Source organism: Mixophyes fleayi, chromosome 7 (genome assembly GCF_038048845.1).
Source record: "Mixophyes fleayi isolate aMixFle1 chromosome 7, aMixFle1.hap1, whole genome shotgun sequence".
NCBI classification, from domain to species: Eukaryota; Metazoa; Chordata; class Amphibia; order Anura; family Limnodynastidae; genus Mixophyes; species Mixophyes fleayi.
In genome coordinates, this window is record NC_134408.1 from 118,033,996 (window position 1) to 118,055,915 (window position 21,920).

Sequence of the window (21,920 nt, forward strand, 5' to 3'; positions counted from 1 at the left end):
ATTATTCCAAACGTGTAAAAAAAAATATCTTCTTTTCTTGAAGCTTGAAAAACCCAAATAATTGTCTGGAACGTGCTTAGCAAAATAAAAAATCCAATTATAATGACGCATACTAGCTCCTACATTGAGGAGCTGCCACATTGTAATGAAAAAATGACAGCCACTAGGTCTCTTTAAAACCTGGAACTATCACTCTGACATTGTCTGATGTGGAAGAGTAAAAATGCACCCATAGTCAACAACACATGTATTATGAGATCCGTTCCTTGTTGACTACGGGAGTATGCAGAGACAATTTTCATGTGGATGTTAAAACAACGCAAGATATGCTCTTTAATGACTCGGGCCCAATGTGTGTATATATGAATTTGGTGGAACTATTATGGGGCATAATATGAACTGGGGGCACTACTGTGTGGCATAATATTATCTGGGGGCATTTCTAGACACCCTCCCCTCTAGGTGGTGATAGACATACCCCTCTGGTGACGAGCTGCAGGGCAAAGTATCCCTCTCTGGGTTTCTGTGGTTGAGCACCCTAATGAGATGTGCTACGCATGCCTATGTTTGTCAGGTATTAATAGAAAATGCAAACTAAGATAAAAATCTTACATTAAATTAGAAGGTCGTTCTGAAATTTCTCTCAATAACGTGTTTTTTTGTTTGTTTTTTAAATGGAATAGCATTGTATCAAGCTCTATCAGTATAGATACAATCTATACAGGGAAAACTATAAACCTGATCAATACATTTAATAAGCATACCTCCCAACATTGACCAAGCAAAATCAAAATAAGCCCAGCTCCCGACCCAAGGAAACCACGTCATGTCATAGTGAACACCCTAATGCGCCAAGCCACGCCCATGTTCTGATGAAGCCCCACACACTTGTCAGTAAACCACACCCCTCAGGACTGTCCCGCTGCAATGCGGACAGTGGGGAAGTATGACTAAGTAACCTGATTACAGCTTCAGCCAGTTAGACTGATACCTGGTTAACTGTACTGAAATACATACTCTTCTTAAGAAACACACAGTGATTAATGGAAAAAGACGGATTTCCTCTTGTTTTAATTTAAGCTAAAATATAATTTGTTCCGCAAGTGAATTTAAAATGAATGTCTTTATTTCATAGATTACATCCTGAACTCATTAATCTGTACGGGAGTAACATTGAAGAGCTGGATGAAGTCAAAGGAAAATGCAGTTGTTTGTAGCAGTAACAGAGAATAAAATAACCACATCCTGCTTTTCTGCAAATTTCATTTTAATTGATTTGTGACAGCAGAGACATTTGAACGTTGACTTTGAATTAGAAAGGAACATGTTTGTAGGATCACAGCCGGTTACATTCAAACCAAATTAAAATAGCAGTACGACAACCTGATAGAAAAGAAAATCATAGACAAGTCTATTTTACAAAATATTTTTTTTAGAAATTGTAAACTTGAACTACAGATTTTATAGTGACATTTTTAAATATTTTCAATAAAACTTTTGATTACAAATCTATTTCAGCGTTTTTCCTGTTATTTTTCAAATTCACCCCAGTAACATGTGTCGTTTTCATCGGACATAATTAAAGCTGCATCTGCCACCTACACACAGGGGAGGTTGTCTATCAATTCACTAAATGGTCATGAATTTCAGTACAGCCCACAAAAGTTCTGCCTCCACAGTGACTACACGATAAGCAGCATTGTAAGAAAACAAAATATACAGTTCATATTTTAGGGCAATGAAAGTTCCAGGAATCTACTGATTGTGTAGTACAGTATATATATATATATATATATATATATATATATATATATATACATACAAGTTAACCTGTGCATGATACTCATGCATTCTAGTCAAATCAAGCTACTTAAGGTCTTAAAAAGGTTCTTGTCATGCATTAGGACCTAGCCCAGGCCTCCTCAGGGGAAGATCGTTACTTCCCGACGCAAGTGGCCTTTTTAATGTGTGTTCATGAGGTAAAATTACCTCACGAAAATTAGTTTGACCCCTCAACTCGTAAATTTAGCCTTTACTACCCCTCCCACGGGGGGAAGGGGGGATGATGGAAGTTAACTGACTTGACTATTCTAATTTTTTTGTCAAATAATGTCAGTATACCAAATTTCAGGTCAATTGGATGAGCCCTTTCTGAGAAAATAGTTTTTTCCACACACACACACACTAACGCACGCCTCTACACATGTGTGTTCATGAGGTAAAATTACCTCACGAAAATGAGTTTGAGCCCTACCAAAGTTCAGCCCTTTTTGAATTTTTTTTCCCACACACACTAAGAATTTAGTATAACTCTGCCCAGCAGGTGGCGCTGCAACTTGGTTTTTTTTTCCACACACAGACGCCACTAAGCATTTATATATTAGATATTGGATACAAATTCAACAAGTTTCACAAATCATAGAATACAAAACCATTGGACTCGTAAAAGGCGTTTAAAATGAAACATGAGGACGGTTTAATTATTGTCTATGTTCTAAAACCAATGAGCACCAATATTGCATTCTGTAACCCTACAGTATGTGCTAGAAATACATATGAAAGAATTTTTAAACCAGGCATTGGTACAATGGGCTGAGTTAATTAATACGGTGTATGGAATCTATGTACAACGCTGACTCTGCTTTGTCGTAACCCAACCATTAACTGTCATGTCAGTCTTGTCCTTGTCATTTGCATCTGATCCTTAACAAATTTGTACGTAAAAGCTCAAGTCATGTGACTCCAGGTAATTTATTACAGTTAACTTTTTACCTGAAAGGTTTTAAATAAGTAGCAGTAAAACACACTGCACTGCTGTGTGCTAAATGGTTACCCATATTGTGCAGAATCCTAGAACAAGTTCCCATTGTAAGCCATGACAGTTGTGCTATGCTTTGGGTTTTGCATAATAAATATTATTTACTACCTTTGGCTACACAGTGCAGTTCTGGTGTATTGTGTTGGCTATATTGGATTTCCACCAAGTGTTGTCTTTCCTATATTCCATATATGCATGTACTAGTTGTGCTCCTGTTTGATACTTTGTGGTCTATCTATGAATAAAGGTCAAGGCATACTTGCCAACTTCTTGCACCTCCCATCCTGCGCGTCACGCAGCAGAGGCAGGGCCTGATGACGTAAATCTACGTGACATCTTCTTACTATTTCCACCATGCTCCTTTTCAAGTTTATCCACAAACTTGCACTTTAAAATAGAGGGATTGTTGGTCCCCATTTTTAGTGGTTCATAAAATTAACCCCTATTATTTACTGATACATCTCTACGTGGCCAGTTTACTGCCACATTCTATCCTTACTAATCTTTTGCAGTTCTATACTATACATTTGATTGCCAATTAGGCAAACTTCAGCATGCAAAGTACAACAAAGTTCCTATGCTACAAACTGTGAGTCTTGGTGAAAGGACATCCTAGTGCCCAAACTTTACACACAAGGGTAGAACTCACTACAATTTGGATCCAGCAAAACACAACTCTCCAGATCTACTCTTTCAGTACATTATTTGCTTTTTAAACCTTTGAAGCAGCTGATGGTACTACACAAGATTTGTCCATAGATGGTTTTAAGCTTAAATCTACCCTGACATTTTAAATCTGAAGCTTGTATTCAAATATGGTTTATAAAAGTTACAATGTATATACTGGGTAACCAGCAAGATACTACTAATACATTTGATATTTGTAAATTAAAAGCAACAAATTATTTTCCTTTTTTTCTCTAGGAGATAATTTGTATCTGCCTGTTGTGATGTCTTAATATTGCAAAAAAAACATTAAAGTAAAAACATACACTATTTATGTTTACAAATTTTTTTATTTTTTTTTACATATTTCTCTTTAATGTTCTCTTTTAAACGCTCTTACGCTTTTATATGTTTACTACACAATCAGGGCAAGTTTGAGATATTTTAGAGTTCCAGCACTAAATAAATAACTGCCTAAAAGTACATTAAATGGTATGTAATTTATATTTATTTAATCATTTAATGCTGGTTCTGACAGGAATGCATGTCTGTCTGTGTAATTCAATAATACACATTTCATAACTGATGTACAGTATAAGGTGAGATAACGTGAAAAAAGAACAGCTCAAATACTAGTTGTCACTTTAAACAACATTCATACATGTACCAGACATGTTGATTGAACCAAGAGAACTGCATTAAGAAGTGAAGTTAACAAACAGAAAACTGATGTAGACTCTGTGTGCACTTTCTGTCTTGTTAGCTACCAATATTCGGCAATTTTAATGTTTATATCACAGGCTCTCTTGATCAGTGTAGGAGAAAATATAGGATTAAGTAGTTTTAGTTCACAATACAGCTCCCATCTCTCACTCACTCTCCACTCCTGCATTGTACAGACCAACCCCTTATTTATCTCTTCTTGTTCTGTGTCAACAATTCATTAGTTGTGGAGGTGACAATATATATTCAGAAAACTAAGCAGCTACATGTATTTTTTTTTTAGTAAAACAAAATATTTATATAAAAAGTATCAGTACTATATACAGTTAGAAAAATGATATCAAAATAGATATTTGTTCTTTACATACAGCAGTAAGTTTGTAGAACTCAGTGACTCAGCATTTTGTGATTTTGGTGCAAATTATTTGTATTCTCTCACCACGACATAAACCAAGCTAACAGCAGCAAGCTTATTTAAGCATTTCCTTTTTACATTCGTCTAGAATTTACAGTTCTGAAAAGTTTCTAAATATTTTATGGATGTACTGCATAAAGTTATTAGTAGATGAGGAAATAAAGATAAAATATTGCCTGTAGAAAATGGGAAATTCATGTTTGTTTTATAACTTGAGTAATTCCTCTTGTTTAGAGAATAATGTTATTTGTTGAGCTTGTGTTGGCAAAAACAATTTGTAAATATTTAAAATAATAAAAAAAATAATCATTATGTAAAATGATAAATTTTCTCCGAACACTTACATGCTACTAAGAAGAGGGGGAGGGGGGGGGGGGAGTTATTCTAAAGTGTACAAACCCAGCAGCCAAAAATAAATTTGGTTAGTGTACCTCTGATGGGTCTTAACAAAAAGCTTTTTATATCTCTGCATAGCTGTCAACCAAGGATTTATTCTACTGATTTTCTTTTTTTGTGCTCACTTTTTGATTCGTATGTTATACTATTATCCTTTAAGATAAAACAGTATATCTGTGCATTCTATTTCTCTTTGGTTTGTGATAGTACAGTATACCTGTACATTCTAATTCTCTTTGGTTTGTGATAGTACAGTATACCTGTACATTCTATTTCTCTTTGGTTTGTAATAGTACAGTATACCTGTACATTCTATTTCTCTTTGGTTTGTAATAGTACAGTATACCTGTACATTCTATTTATCTTTGGTTTGTGATAGTACAGTATACCTGTACATTCTATTTCTCTATGGTTTGTGATAGTACAGTATACTTGTACATTCTATTTGTCTTTGGTTTGTGATAGTACAGTATTCCTGTACATTCTATTTCTCTATGGTTTTTGATAGTACAGTATACCTGTACATTCTATTTCTCGATGGTTTGTGATAGTACAGTATACTTGTACATTCTATTTCTCTTTGGTTTGTGATAGTGCAGTATACTTTTACGTTCTATTTCTCTTTGGTTTGTGATAGTACAGTATACCTGTACATTCTAGTTTGATTTGGTTTGTGATAGTACAGTATACCTGTACATTCTATTTCTCTTTGGTTTGTAATAGACAGTATACCTGTACATGCTATTTATCTTTGGTTTGTAATAGTACAGTATACCTGTACATTCTATTTCTCTTTGGTTTGTAATAGTACAGTATACTTGTACATTCTATTTGTCTTTGGTTTGTGATAGTACAGTATACCTGTACATTCTATTTCTCTATGGTTTGTGATAGTACAGTATACCTGTACATTCTATTTCTCTTTGGTTAGTGATAGTACAGTATACCTGTATATTCTATTTCTCTATGGTTTGTGATAGTACAGTATACTTGTACATTCTATTTCTCTTTGGTTTGTGATAGTACAGTATACCTGTACATTCTATTTCTCTTTGGTTTGTGATAGTAGAGTATACCTGTACATTCTAGTTCGATTTGGTTTGTGATAGTACAGTATACCTGTACATTCTATTTCTCTTTGGTTTGTAATAGACAGTATACCTGTACATGCTATTTATCTTTGGATTGTGATAGTACAGTATACTTGTACATTCTATTTCTCTATGGTTTGTGATAGTACAGTATACTTGTACATTCTATTTGTCTTTGGTTTGTGATAGTACAGTATACCTGTACATTCTAGTTTGATTTGGTTTGTGATAGTACAGTATACCTGTACATTCTATTTCTCTTTGGTTTGTAATAGACAGTATACCTGTACATGCTATTTATCTTTGGTTTGTAATAGTACAGTATACCTGTACATTCTATTTCTCTTTGGTTTGTAATAGTACAGTATACTTGTACATTCTATTTGTTTTTGGTTTGTGATAGTACAGTATACCTGTACATTCTATTTCTCTATGGTTTGTGATAGTACAGTATACCTGTACATTCTATTTCTCTTTGATTAGTGATAGTACAGTATACCTGTACATTCTATTTCTCTATGGTTTGTGATAGTACAGTATACTTGTACATTCTATTTCTCTTTGGTTTGTGATAGTACAGTATACCTGTACATTCTATTTCTCTATGGTTTGTGATAGTACAGTATACCTGTACATTCTATTTCTCTATGGTTTGTGATAGTACACCTGTGTATTCTATGCCTCGTTGGACTGTGATAGTATATCTGTACAATCTATTTTTTTTTTTTGTTGTTTGATAGTAAAAACTGTATATTCTATTTTTGTGGGACTGATACTCAAAGTACGTTTCTTTTATTTCTCTTTGGCCTGATGTAATTCTTTCATAGCTACTATAGCAGGCACTTATTGGCATGCCTTGGTCCCTGTTGCTTAACCCTTTTTTTGCCAAGAATTAACAGCTTCATAATTTTATATAGGAAGAAAAACATTGTCTAAATGTGAGGGCTACTTTTATGATTTTACCATTGCCATGGGTGGGCAACCTAAAAAAATATTTTCCTAATTTCCTCAATAAATTGTAGCATGTCATTTGGTATGATCCATATAATCTTAGCTGCGGAAAACATTAGTAATATATATATAACATTAATCCTTTGTGTGGCCTGTAAAGCCTTAATTTAAGTAGGTACAATAGAAATGTAATAGAATAAAAATACAAACTTCTAAATTGAAGACTTAGAAGCCTGCAGCTGATTTAAGAGCAGAGCAAAAAAAAGGAACAACTTTGCACCTTGGCCAAACCATGTTACATGTACCATGGTTTGGCCAGGAGCAAAGTTACTCCTAACTCAGCATCAGGCCCAAGGGCCTGCTCAGACAAATTCTAGAAATTATGGCGATAGTTACGACAGAGTGCATGGAATCTTTTTATTATTTGCTTATGGTTCAGTTCTGATCCGGGTGATGTCATCCTTTTATTATGTACTATAATATATTTGGAATTGCAGAATATTTCTGTCATATTTTATTTCTATGACATTTTTGTGTGCTGTACTCCCTATGTACATTTGCACTGGTGACATAATATATATATATATATATATATATATATATATATATATATATAAAACCACATTCACCTGGAGCATCATTAGATATAATTTTGAATTTATTACAAATTATTCAATATAAATTCAATATACTGTGGTTTGGAAATCACTTTATTTTTTGTCTGCTAATTATCAGTTCTGTCAAGTAATATTTTCTTTTTATGGTATTATCACACTTTTGGTGGTAGCAAATGTATTTGTACAGGATCTATACATCAATGCACCATATTTAGCCACCAGACTATAATTAAAGAGTAGAACAGCTGTTAAACTAATGTAGTGACAAGAATGGGATAATGCCAGATTTAAAATGGGCCTGTCTCCCTCATATTAAATCACATTTTTATCTCCAAACCGCAACTAACACCACAGTGGAAGCAGCCATTTTGTGCGCTGAATTGTGACACTGTATCTTATCAGATCCTCGTGAGCTGATTGGCTACAGACTCATGTATCTTGGTTGGCACATAAAATGAATCTTTACTATGGGTAGGCAACAAGTGCATGTTAAATAATAGCCGACTGTGTGTTAACAGCATCTAACTATTGTAATTATATTCCTATTTTTTGTTATAGAGTTATAAGGGTCAAGGGCCAAGGAAGAAGGGAGACAGATTAAAAATATACATTAAACTAATGAGTCAGATATCGTTAATTTGTTTTGACAGATTATTTAGCATTTTTCTATACACTTTAAATTATTTACATTATTTACTATTATTTGATAACAACTAATGCAGGTTATGGTGTCCACTGGAGAACCACTCGATAAACAGCTTAGTGTTTTAAAACAAAATGACTTTAGCCCAAGTGATTTGCAGTGTGCTTAGACGTCCTCTGGTGCTCAGGCATCACCTTCTTAGTAAACCAGTAAATACATCACTACATGCAAATTTGAAACCTAAGTCTCGCTCCAGTGAAATCTGAATTGACCGATGTACATAATCAAGATCCTACTTTGGCTTTGATAGTACATCCCGTGACTAGTAAAACCATGTGTTACATTCCTGAGATCCTTGGTTGCATAGACATACTTAACGAGGCCACAGTGCATTTTCATTCTTCAAATAAACATCCTTAGATTGTTATGAAAGTTCTTCACCTTAACGACATCTAGATAAATAGCATCTGAAATAATCAGTTCTCTTGTAAAGCAAAATAAACTTAATTTTCTTTTCTCCTGTTTCTTTTTCTACCTACAAGTCTTGAATTATATTTATTTATTTTTCTTCCTTTTCTTCTTTTTCATCTTGGGTGAGAAAACTCCAACTCTCCTTTCTACTTGTCTGTGAATCCAAGGACTTGTATTTTCTTTTAAAGAAGCCGACCTACAAAGCAGTGATAGAAATGAGCAATGCTGGAACTTACTAAAATGCACATCAGAATGTTGGTCCATTTACGTAAACGATATCATCAGACAGGTGACATTTATAAAATACATTAAAACAGAGATTAGAGTTTTATCAAGTGGTAAATTAGACAGCAGTTATACACATCTGTCATCGTAATCACATAATAAGATGGCAAAACGTATTCAAGTGACATTGTGGCAAATTACATTTTTAAAAGGATGCATTAGGAACTATTATTATGCACTTTTCAATATGGTTTCTATAAATATTCAGAAAACTACGGGTAATTTAACATCTCTACAGTACCGTTAGTGGCCAGATTACTAGGGATATTGGTAGAATTAGAACACTCCATCATTTACATAGTTTTGGGCCAAATTCACAAAAATGTAATTAAACAAAAATAGTGTTACTAAAAATCAGTACCTGCTACAGTCAAAATGATAAAAGTGATCTCAAAACTGAGAGGAACTCATATTTAATGCCAAAGGGCCTGATTTGTTAAGGAGAGTAAGCAAATAAAAAGAAGTAACTTTGCACCTTGGCAAAACCATGCTGCATTGGAGGGGGGATGTAAATGGAAAATGTGGGGACACATTTATAGTTGGGGTAGGGAATGTCCTAGATCAACTTTAAATGTCAGTGTAAAAATAAATCTATCAAGTATTTGTGTGCTACATGGCAAAGCAGCCAGTATTTAACTTATGTGCAAATAATAAACTAATTTGCACCCCTTGCATTGTAACATGGTTTTTTCAAGGTGAAAAGTTACTCATTTTTTTTGCGTTACTTTCCTTAATGAATCAGGCTCAAAATGTGTATGTAAATACTCTGTTAAATAGATCAATTTTTGTGTATGATTAATACTGGAATCTTTTACTTTAACTCTGACATTACTATCTCCAGATTCACAAACGTAGTCTGCAGTGTTTGTGAATTTGGCTATAAATCTGACACTTTTAAAATGATAGACACAAGCAGGGCCGGATTAAGGGAATGGAGGCCCCTAGGCTAAGGGGCCCTCCATTCCCCGCGAGGCCCCCAATGTGAGCCGTCCGCCGCCCCCCACCTCCCGCGAGGACCCCCCCAAGCACTTACCTGTCAGTGCAGTCCTCCGTCCCGGCGCGCTGTAAGCTCCTTACTGAGGAGATCTCGCGAGAGTTCATGAACTCTCGCGAGATATCCTCAGTAAGCAGACTACAGCGCGCCGGGACGGAGGACTGCACTGACAGTACTCAGCAGCATCGATCGGGCCGGGGGCGCCCCCGCCCCCGACCGATCAATAATGCTGCTGAGGAGTTTGAAGGGCCCCCTGGATGCCCGAGGCCCCTGGGCTATAGCCCAGTTAGACCTCGGGTTAATCCGGCCCTGGACACAAGACACATTAAGGAGCTTTTTTGTGAATTTAGCCCATAGGTTTTCTATTTGTGTTCAACTATTCTTTCAGGATTATATTCATTTAAGGTATAAATAGAAAACCAGTGTCCTTAGTATGAGAGTTAAGGAAAATAATACGGGTGGAGTTCCCTTTTATAGAAATTGGTTGTCTTAATTAATTCTTTGTTCTGCTCAATGCGGAGCCCCAAAATGTAACCGCTAACTATTATGATTTGTAACTGCTGAATCACATTAGGGCCAGCAACCTATCTCCCTACACTTATAGGTGTCTGCAGTACTTGTACTTGTCGGATATATTACTTTGATAATAGAACCTTCATATGTAACACAAATTGCATCATTGAAAAGCTCAGTAAGAAGGATTTTACACATAATTGACCTAGTAAGTTGACCTTATAAAGAAGGCGTATTTGTAATTGAAAATAAAATATATTACCTTCCATAAGATATATGTCAGTAGTGAAAATAAAAGAAGTCCTATTATTAGGCTGATTCCAATTATTGTATATATAACATGACTTCTTGGCTTTTGATTGTGCACTGCTTCTAGCAGGACCTAAAAAATAAAAAGTTGAAACAGACAATTAGGTTACTGTATATAAGTTCTAGAGATGATCAAAACTGTCCACACTGTTATGTGAACTATTTTCGCATTTGGCCGGTTTCTCTGACAGAAATTGGCCTTAAATGTTTCAGGAAATACCCCAATCACACCACACAGCAGAACAGGGGAGGTGGGGAGCAGAAGATCTGACATCCATGAGTGAGGCTTTGGCAGATCCCAGGGCCCAGTTTCAAGGGACTTTAGACACCCGTCACTGCAGATCAACCTGTGCTCCTGTTGGAGCCTTCTTTCCCCAGGGGTTGGAAAAAAAGAGCCATCCTCATTGGAGGAGATCCAGAATAACTTACGATTTAAGTAAAACTTTATTTGCATTTAGTGTTTATATAAATGTTTTAACAATTTAATTTTGTGAAAATCTCTCCATGTAGATTACTATATTAGCAGTAATGGCTAATAACTACCAATATCATGCTCAGTATTTCCATTTTTTGTATGACTGGGGAGGTATTAATAGTTAAATAATTCACAGGCAAACCTTTTCTGAACAAAAAGACTACGCTACCCCTCTACGACTCCGGAGAGGTAAGATGAGTTCCAGAGGGGACAACGGATGGGAGTATGTCTACATAGCCCCACTAGGCTGCACCACCTCGCAACTGTAAGTCCTGTTGCCTTTTTATCTCTATAGACTTTCTTGGAGACTTTTTATGTGACCAACTATTAATTCTTGGAATCCACATACGTTTGATAATATCTTGGACTAGGTCTTTACAGACTTTATTCTCACTCAAGACTATTTCATCTCCGGGTGTTACACCATTTGGTGACGCCAAGGAGCGTGACATTGGAGACTGTACTATATCCTACTGTTTGACCACATTCGGACATTTGGACCCATTGTCCCTTGTGATTTGTTGAACTTACATTTGTATGACATCTTAGTTTGACTTTGCAAATTAATTGGAGTTGTTTTCGTATCGTTTTGATTCTCCAATATTTGGTCTATGTACTGCATCACTAAGCTCTATATTTGCAATTATTTGTGTTTCTATGCTTCTTGTTCTGGCCAGAACTTTGTGAGCAATATTTTCACATGCACCACAAGTGTTATACTATATATATATATATATATATATATATATATATATATATACCTATATACTTCTTTCCCTGAATTATTGTGAATAAATACCATATTTTATTGTTTCAAAATCACCTAATACTATCTTATACCTCCGCACGCCATTGTTCCTTGGAACTCCACTTTGCACTCTCTTTTCTCTCAGGGTGGGGACCTCTCCCTGTTCCACTGGGTTCCATAGAGTGGCTGCATACACATCCTTTAGGAGGTGCAGTATTTCCATCATCCACTTCTTATATGTTACTTGTATTTCCTTGGTGTCACTGTATTGCTACCACATTAGCTTACATATCGTGCAAGGGCTACTGCTGGGCACTGTAATGCATTTTACACGGCAGCCCATTGTGGTAGCAGACTTGGGAAGTGCAATGTTTTGGCACAGGTTGTAATGTTTGCAAGGCAGTCATTAACTTTAATGGCGTCTCTATAGGGCTCTTCATTTTGGCTTGTCTAGCTTAACTCATTAGATGTGTTCTGTGGAAATTGGCTTCTAAATGTGTTCCATAGAATAGTGGGTAATATTATTCCTTAAGGCCCCACCTAGAGAGTAGAGTTCTCTGCCTAGACTAGATTTTAGTCATGCCCCCAATGAAGAAAATGTGGTCCACCAAGTTACTGTCTGCTGCCGATGTGTATATACAGCAGAGTTCCTCTGACACAGGTCAATATATAATGATTACATATTGTCGCTGCTACACAGATCTAGCACTGTACAGAAAAATGATAAATATGTGGGGCCTGTGTCATCAAGGCACACGTACTGAGCGCAACGCACGTTTGTTTTATAATGCACGTAAATCAGCTCTGTGCACTCCTGAATTCATCAACGCACAGATCTCAAGATACATGCGCTATTGAAATTGGGTGTAGGGCTGCTGTGCTCTACTACACAAGACATTGCATGATACATCCAATACCTATGTGGATTATGAATTTGCAATAGAACACACAGAAAGAAATATAGAATTAATGCCACCAGTTAATATTAAAAGCATTAATGATAAAACAATAATAAAAAAAAAGTTTGTCCCCCCCCCCCCCCGAGAAAAACATTTATTAGGATGCTATTAATATCTGCTAAACATAAAATACATTTTTTACAGTTGCTCCTGATTGTGAACACACGTTATAGCATGCATACAATACTGACATCACTAGTGATCAGGACTTAGACTGTAGCTGGAGCAAGAGATACTGCAGATAAACCAGTAACTTGGAGATGCGCAGAGCTTGAGTCGGACGTGGCTGCGTGCGCTTGAGTTTGGAACGCCCTTGCTGAACACTGACTATGGCAAAACACCCCTTCCACGCAGTGTTCACTACCCAAAATCGTAGGCTGTAGTACGTGTCCTTTGTGTTGGAAGACGGAGTGATTTTGCATATAATATGCTCAAAATCGGCAGATAAGTATCTTGATGGGTCAGGCCCATAGTGAACAAATAAAATATACATTGATAGTTGTTTCTTACATGTGTGAATTCTTCCTGATTGAGATTGATAATTCTAGGGTTTTCTTCATAGCTCACTGTTGCTGTTGTATAAATCCGTAGTGATGAACTGTCCTCCTGATTATAAGAGAGAGCAAAAACTGTTATTCATTTCGAAATAAAGATTATAGTAAAAAAAAACAACAAACAGTATTTTTTAATTTAAAAATAAATTAAATAATGCAGCTACTGGAGCAGTACTCTTCACACCCACATCCAGGTGAAGAATCCAATGACTAAATACATGGGAGAAGTGTTATTATTATTATTTTTTATTTATAGGGCGCCACAAAGTGTCCGTACGCCGTACAAGGACAAATTAGCACAGTACATGGTGAAACAGCACAGTACAATTAACAGTAAACATTACAACTCTGTGAGCTGAAAGGACAGCTAGAGAGAAATGGTGATGGTGAGGGATAATCAGCACAAGCTTGCTCCAATGAAGGGGTGCGGCGCGGGAGAAGTCTTGGATACGTGCGTGAGAAGAGGTAATCAGAGGGGAAGAGAGGCGATGAGGAGAAGGTTGTAGTAGTCCAAGCGAGAGATAATCAGAGAGTGGATGAGAGATTTGGTGGCATCCTGGGAGAGGAAGGGTCGAATGCGTGCAATGTTATGTAACTGGAAGCGGCAGGATTTGGCGAGAGAGTGAAGTCGAGGCTGACACCCAGGCAGCGAAGTTGGGGAACAGCAGAGACAGAGGAATTGTCGACAGTGAGAGAGAGGTCGCAGGGGAAGGAGGTACGAGAAGGAGGAAAGACAATGAGTTCGGTTTTAGTAAGATTGAGTAAAAGAAATCTAGAGGACATCCAGGAGGAGATGGCAGAGAGGCAGGCGGACACCCTAGAGAGGAGGGAGGGAGAGAGATCAGGAGATGATATGAAGAGTTGAGTGTAGTCAGCATAAAGGTAGTACTTGAGGCTGAAGAAGCTGTTGAGTTCACCAAGTGAGGAAGTGTATAGTGAAAAGAGTAAGGGTCCAAGAACAGAGTCCTATGGGACCCCAACTGGAAGGGTTGAAGAGGGGGAGACCCAGAGGTGGAAACAGAGAAGGAAGGGTCAGCAAGATAAGAGGTGGACCAGGAAAGGACGGTGTCGGAAAGGCCAATGGACTGGAGGGTGTGCAGCAGGAGCGGATGGTCGACAGTGTCAAAGGCCGCTGAGAGATCTAGGAGAATCAAAAGGGAGAAGTGGCCCCTGGCTTTAGCCAAGAGGAGATGGTTAGTAACTTTAGCCAGGGCAGTTTCAGTGGAGTGGAGGAAGCGGAGACCAGACTGGAGAGGATCAAGGAGGGAGTGTTCAAAAAGGTAGGTGGTGAGATGGTTGCAGACGAGCCTCTCAAGTATTTTAGAGGCAAAAGGGAGAAGGGAAATGGGGCGGTAGTTAGAGACTGAGGTGGGGTCAAAATTGGGCTTCTTTAGAATGGGTGAGATGAGAGTATGTTTAAAATAAGAGGGGAAGATGCTGGTGGAGAGGGACAGATTAGAGGTGAGTGAAGTGGGAGCAGGTGGAGGGGGAAAGGGAGCGAAGGAGGTGAGAAGGGATAGGATCCAGGGGACAGGTAGAAGGGGGGAGGATGAAATGAGAGAGTGGACTTTCTCACCCGTGGAAGGAGTAAAGGAGTTGGTGGCTGGGGGGAGAGGAGGGGTGAGAGGTGGGGGGCGGGAGAGTGAGTGGGGGAGTGTCAGAAGAGTGAGCGGAGGAGGAGATTTCAAGTCTGATGGCCTCAATTTTAGAGGAGAAAAGGAGGTGGCAGAGAGGAAGGATGGGAGGGGGGAAGACAGGGTTGGAGGACTGGGAGGAGATGAGGAATTTAAAGAAGAATTGTTTAGCGAGTGAGAGGGCAGAACTGTAAAATGAGAGGATAAGCTTGAAGTGGAGGAAATCAGCCAGGGAGCGAGATTTTCTCCAGTGGCGTTCAGCGGTACGGGTGTATTTTTGGAGGAAGCGGGTAAATTTGGAGTGTCGGGGTTGGGGATTGGAGCAGCGAAGGTGGACGGACTGGGCAGGGCGACCACATCAATAGCAAATGATAGGTTGTGGTTATAGAGGGAGGCTGTCTGATTGAGGCAGGTCAGGGTGGAAAGGAGAGAAAGGAGAGTTTCGAGAAAAGAGGACAGAATATCAGGATCAAGGGCGTCCAGGTCGCGTCTGGACTGGGTAGATTTGGACGAGGAGAGGGGTGCATGAGTAGAGGAAAGTGAGAACGAGAGGAGATGGTGATCAGATAGTGGAAAGGGGGAGATAGAGAAGTCAGACAGACTGCATAGGTGGGAGAAGACAAGGTCAAGGGAGTGACCAAGGCAGTGGGTAGAGGAGGAGGTCAATTGAGAGAGGCCAAGGGAAGAAGAAAGGGCAAGCAGCTTAATAGAAGCAGGGTAGGTGGGGTTGTCTATAGGGAATCTGAAGTCGCTGAGGATGATGGAGTGGAAGTCAGAGGAGAGGTGGTAGGGAAGACAGGCAGCAAAACTGTCAAGGAAAAGGGAGGTGGGACCAGGGGAGCGGTATATGACAGAGACGCAGAGTGTTAATATCAGCAGCGTCTTATTTGCTATTTAAACCAATTGTACTATCATTGTTGGAAGATTAATATATCTAAAGTTACTAATAAGCCTACAGCTTTTATATGTCATGAAGTGCTATCTTTTAGTCTTCAGGTGTCTATGTTTGGTCTTTCTGTCAATGGAGAGCTTTAAGTTCTTCAAGCACCTTCATAGACTACAATAGCAACAGTGGCACTTTCAAGTTATACGAATGTAACACAATTCATAAAAAAAGATTTAAAATTCCTTAGTGGTTTTGAATAATGATTTATTTTTAATGAGAAATCTGTATTATCACACACTGAATAGCTAGCTGTGACTAGATTTGTGCAAAGGAGGTAAATGGCTCCACTATGACCAAACCCTGATATCAAATACTGCCATTTCTGCTAAAACATAGATTAGATTTAAACATATACATTTATATTTGTGATCTTAATAATAGTTCTTTCACTGAATGAAGTTTTGTTTTAGATTTAATAGAAAATGTAATTTAAGAATAATGTGGAACAGCTGACAATTAAACATGCTACTAATGTTTGGGAGCATCGCCCTTTGACACTGCTCTCGTTCACAAGCCTCTTCATAATCATCATCGGCTATTTATATAGCGCCACTAATTCCGCAGCGTTGTACAGAGAACTGACTCACATCAGTCACTGCCCCATTGTAGTTTACAGTCTAAATTCCCTAACATACACACACTGACAGAAAGAAACTAGGGTCAATTTGATGGCAGCCAATTAACCTACTAGTATATTTTTGGAGTGTGGGAGGAAACCGGAGCACCCAGAGGAAACCCACGCAAACATGGGGAGAACATACAAAATACACACAGATAAGGCCATGGTCAGGAATCAAACTCATGACCCCAATGCTGTGAGGCAGAAGTGCTAACCACTGAGCCACCGTGCTGCTCTTCCTACAACATTCTTCTCAAATGGCCTAAGGGTGTAACTCTATGGGGTTCTAAAAAAATACATAAAAAACATTATATGAAAGTTATTTCTGCAGGCATTGTGATCATTTTGGCTAGAAGTGCCTGGTATAGTCCTCCTTATTATCATTCACTATGCTTATTTGGTATCACTCCTGCCTTCAGCAATAATATTCAGTAAGTCAAACAACTGTGTGGGAGGGTTCAGCATTGGAGGCATGCTGTCAGAAAAGGAGTGGCAAATGGAGATAGCATTTTGTGGGGAGTGGGAGAGCTTTCTCTGCACTGTGATCAAGCCCTCAAAAAAGTTCCTTATTTACTCTGGTATTATACTGTCACCTATAGGTAAATGTTTCACACTGCACTGGTAAGTTTGAGAAGTGGAGATGTTGCCTATAGCAATCAATCAGAATCTAGTTATCATTTATTTAGTACATTCTACAAAATGATAGCTATATTCTGATTGGTTGATATAGGCAACATCTCCACTTGGGAAGTATACTGAATACTGGACATTGGACTTCCATGTTCTGATTGCTGTAGCACTTGTGAACATATGTATCATGTTTTACAAAGGTACTTACCAATTCTAGCAGTGCATGGTTTGTTTCAAGCCTCACTTCCACCGTTACCTCATTTTCACTTTCTATGTCCCCAAACATGCATTCAATACGTAGACAGGTTTTGTCATCTTTAAAGCAGTACTGGAAAATGAACATGAGACAATGAAAGCCAATGTTTACTACCTGAATATTATATGGTGCTTTATCTACCATAAACAAATTATTTCTTAAGTAAATCAATAAATAAATACAAAAAATATTTACTTTGTTTCTAAAAGTAGGATATAGGTGGATAGCTAATGCATTGCAAAGCAGTGCAAAAGATTCAGAGGTGCTTGATGGTGGTTTGACAGAAGCAGCTCATTGGATAGAGAGAGGTTGAAAACATACGTGTAAATGAGTGTTGCATTTTTTGTCCATGAGGATTGTTGTGTAATAAGACATTCATCTACACGAGCACACATTATGTAGCTGGACCTAATATACATCTCAGACTAGCAAATCCTAATCATAGCTTTGAGTCATGCACTCCCAGGCGATCAGAGTGAGCCTCCAGCCGTGTCCTTGTAGCCAACCAATCAGGACTGAGATGAGCATGGCCCGAACTGGTGAAGAGTGGTTGATAGAATAAATTTCTTGAGCGAGAGGAGCGGTTAGGGAGGTGTACATATAGGAGAAACCATTAAGAGGAGATATCAGCTGGTTAGTGAGAGAAAAGTATAATGAAGGAGAAGCATGAAGCAGCAGATGATGTGAGACCAAGAGCGAGATTCGTTGAAGTAAGAGCAGGATAAAGGAGGATACAAGATACAGAGAAACGATAGGCAAAGAAATATAAAGGTGAAAATTAATGATACAGAGTTTAAAAGATAGGTTACAATTAAAAAAAAATATTAAAGATACAGGAGCAAAACAGGTATAGAGAGACTGATAGGAAGAGAAAATGAGTTAATAAAGTTATGAAGAGAAGAAAGTCTAAATTAATAGAGACAAGAGCAAAGTGGCTAGAGTAAAAGAAATAAACTTAGGGGTCTATTTATTAATTATCATCCCTTATCGCCACTTTCTTAGCAATAAAAGATGAACTATTGGACCTATTAATCAAAAAGCCATGATGGGACAGCGCATCCCATAAGAGGCTGTGCCTGTGATGTCGCTGTGTTAGTCACAACTCCAGGTTTTGACCCAGAGTCTTTACAGGCGCAATCAGTTTAGCTACAGGAGGGTGCGGAGGAGCGTCCAGCCTCCGCCTCCCATAGGCTAGAACAGGTAACGCCATCTTCAGATGGTGTTAGCAATTGGGGACAAGCTTGGAAGAGTTACACTTTTTAGAGCTTGGCAAATAGGTCCAGACTGGAGTCCCCATTGAGAATAATGGGGACTGCAGCTACACCTATCAACGGATATATTTACTAAACTGTGGGATGGAGAATTGGAGATGTTGCCTATAGCAACCAATCAGATTCTAGCTGTCATTTTGTAGAATGTATTAAATAAATGATAACTAGAATCTGATTAGTTGCTATAGGCAACATCTCCACTTTTTCAAACCTACAGTTTAGTAAATGTAGTCCCATGTCCAAAAAGGTCAAAGTTGTGTAATTACAGCCTCAGGAGGAAAGAAAAGAACAGCTTTATCCCAATAAGTCTGCACTCACCAGGAACAGATAAGTTGTACCACCAAGTGACTCACTAATCATATCTAAAAATATTGTAACAAAACAAGTCCTAGCCCGGTGAATTACATCAGAACATTGTTACCAATAGTAACACCCTGGCAATACTAACACCCTGGTAACAATAAACAGAGAGACTAAGAAACAACAGGAATACATGAAAATTGAAACCTAAATGTGACAGTCATTACTCATTCAGAAATATAGTGAAACATAACTTATCCCTATACTAAGGGCAACGGATGCTGTAGTGAATATTGACTGTACTCAATATAATAGAACTCCAGGAGCGGAGCCGCTGCCATTGAAGAGAACTCAGCAGAGCACCACACAATGTCATTGAACTCTTCTGATAACTATTTTGCATAATTCACACATTTCCTGTATGGAATTAAACAGCATTAGATAGATTTTTTTAAGGGTAAATGTCTCCCCTTTTTCTATGTCATTTACAGGATTCTTCTTTCATACCCATGTTCAAAATGTTAATACTAAATTAGTTTGTATTAAAAAAATATATTCTATAGTATGCTGCTGGGAATTTAGTAAAAGGGATTTATAAAAATTAAATGGGAGACCATTAACATAGTGTTATTGTTTCACATAACTTATTACATATGCTATATGTAGCAATTCATGGTCTAATTATGTGGAAAGGGTAACAGGATTAAAGCAACTTCTACACACAAGAATTAAAGGATGTTGTGCATAAAAATCAATTTGAACACAGTACCACTAAGAAAAGAAATATAAGGAGTGCTGGGTTTTATTGTGGCAGTCTCAGTCTAAAGAGTCTTTCACCTACTGCTCTTATGATCACACATTTACCAGCTGCACAAACCACTAGTTACACAGAATCTGATTGCCCACATGGAGTCGATATTTGTGCCACCAATAAAGTTTTGTAACTTGAATTTATTGAGTACATGTAAATGATTGGAGATATATATGAGAGGAAGAGAGGGTATAAAGCAGGCCTGTCCAACCTGCGGCCCTCCAGATGTTGTGAAACTACAAGCCCCAGCATGCTTTGCCGGCAGACAACCAGTTGATAGCTGGAAGGGCATGCTGGGACTTGTAGTTTCACAACACGTGGAGGGCCGAAGGGTTGGACAGGCCTGGTATAAAGGTTATACTAGCTGAGCACTTTAGACCTCTCCTTGGGCAGATTGGATCTCTATGCCAGGACTATCCCTCCACAGTAATTTTACTATAGGCATTAATGGATGTGGACTAAGACTGTACTAAAATCTAACTAGGACTGTTACTAACTCAGTCTGATTTGTAGCTTGCATTCCTTACATGTGGTTTTCTGATAAACCAAAAAAAGTATGTGTCTGTGCATGACTGCTGGACCCAAGGTACTGAAAACCTTTAAAAGACCATTTAATATGTAGAGTTATTATTCCATACTGTTCCATTATTATATGATTAAATGTTAATAATAGAAAAAGAATTATAATAATAATGTGTGTTACATTCTGCTGTTTGAGAAAGAGTAACTGATAGAAAATGTGCCAGAGCTCTTCCTTAATGAAATATTTAAAAAAAATTACTACATGAATCTAATACTTACCAAATTCCTTCTCCCAGACCTTGTCAAGAAGACCACTAGATCACCAAATATTGTTTTGTTACTCTGCGGTGTGTCACAGACATTTGTATCAGATGTAAACGCGCAGTCTCCTGCAGTTGTCTGGAAAGAAGCACAAGATATAAATTTATATAATGAAATAGTAGTATAGATTATTACTGCATAGACAAGTCAAAGCTTCTGTATCATTCAAGGTTTTGGTCCTTAAGGATAATTATGTTCTATAGGAAATTGTTTTACTGAAACTGGCCACACCCCCATTGTGATGTGACCACGCCCCTTATCCTGATACCTGGAGTTTCAATGTCGGCAGTTATGCAGTTTAAGTAAATGATTGAAGGTATCCACAACATATATTTTTTAGATATGTTTGTGATCCTGTATACATATATTTTGTTCAATGAATGTATGTTTATGTTGAATTAATTTGTGAGCAATATGAGTACACATACCTGTAAAATCATGTGTACACATAACTGTAACATCATGAGTACACATACCTGTAACATCATGCATACACATACCTGTAACATCATGCGTACACATACCTGTAACATCATGAGTACACATACCTGTAACATCATGAGTACACATACCTGTAACATCATGAATACACATACCTGTAACATCATGAGTACACATATCTGTAACATCATGAGTACACATATCTGTAACATCATGAGTACACATACCTGTAACATCATGCGTACACATACCTGTAACATCATGCGTACACATACCTGTAACATCATGAGTACACATACCTGTATCATGCGTACACATACCTGTAACATCATGAGTACACATATCTGTAACATCATGAGTACACATATCTGTAACATCATGAGTACACATACCTGTAACATCATGAGTACACATACCTGTAACATCATGCGTACACATATCTGTAACATCATGAGTACACATACCTGTAACATCATGAGTACACATATCTGTAACATCATGAGTACACATACCTGTAACATCATGAGTACACATACCTGTA

The 21,920-nt window shown here is 37.8% G+C and overlaps 2 protein-coding genes and 2 long non-coding RNA genes across 5 annotated transcripts in view; 1 reads left to right on the plus strand and 3 right to left on the minus strand.

Moving 5' to 3' along the window:
- CERKL (CERK like autophagy regulator) overlaps positions 1–1,512 on the plus strand; it is a 106,314-nt gene extending 104,802 nt beyond the window's left edge. The window contains exon 13 of the mRNA XM_075180503.1: positions 1,136–1,512. Within this exon, the coding sequence (XP_075036604.1) occupies positions 1,136–1,217 (82 nt within the window). The 3' untranslated portion in view covers positions 1,218–1,512. The remainder of the gene's footprint in view (positions 1–1,135) is intronic.
- The window catches only part of LOC142098060 (uncharacterized), a 404,421-nt gene continuing 383,750 nt past the window's right edge, over positions 1,250–21,920 (minus strand). Inside the window, exon 2 of the long non-coding RNA XR_012678298.1 lies at positions 1,250–2,947. This is a non-coding gene — a long non-coding RNA (uncharacterized LOC142098060). The remainder of the gene's footprint in view (positions 2,948–21,920) is intronic.
- Positions 5,517–6,378, minus strand: LOC142098058 (uncharacterized). Of its 2 annotated transcripts, XR_012678296.1 has the most exons (3): positions 6,223–6,378; positions 5,751–6,137; positions 5,517–5,708 (listed from the first exon to the last, which is right to left on the minus strand). It is a non-coding gene; the product is annotated as an uncharacterized LOC142098058 (long non-coding RNA). The 2 variants fall into 2 exon arrangements; XR_012678295.1 differs by lacking the exon at positions 6,223–6,378 and having other exon boundaries at positions 5,751–6,180.
- Positions 6,794–21,920, minus strand: part of ITGA4 (integrin subunit alpha 4) — a 114,191-nt gene continuing 99,064 nt past the window's right edge. The window contains exons 24-28 of the mRNA XM_075180502.1: positions 20,897–21,016; positions 17,666–17,785; positions 13,585–13,680; positions 10,846–10,965; positions 6,794–8,987 (exon numbers count right to left, since the gene is read on the minus strand). Of these exons, the coding sequence (XP_075036603.1) occupies positions 8,880–8,987; positions 10,846–10,965; positions 13,585–13,680; positions 17,666–17,785; positions 20,897–21,016 (564 nt within the window). The 3' untranslated portion in view covers positions 6,794–8,879. The remainder of the gene's footprint in view (positions 8,988–10,845; positions 10,966–13,584; positions 13,681–17,665; positions 17,786–20,896; positions 21,017–21,920) is intronic.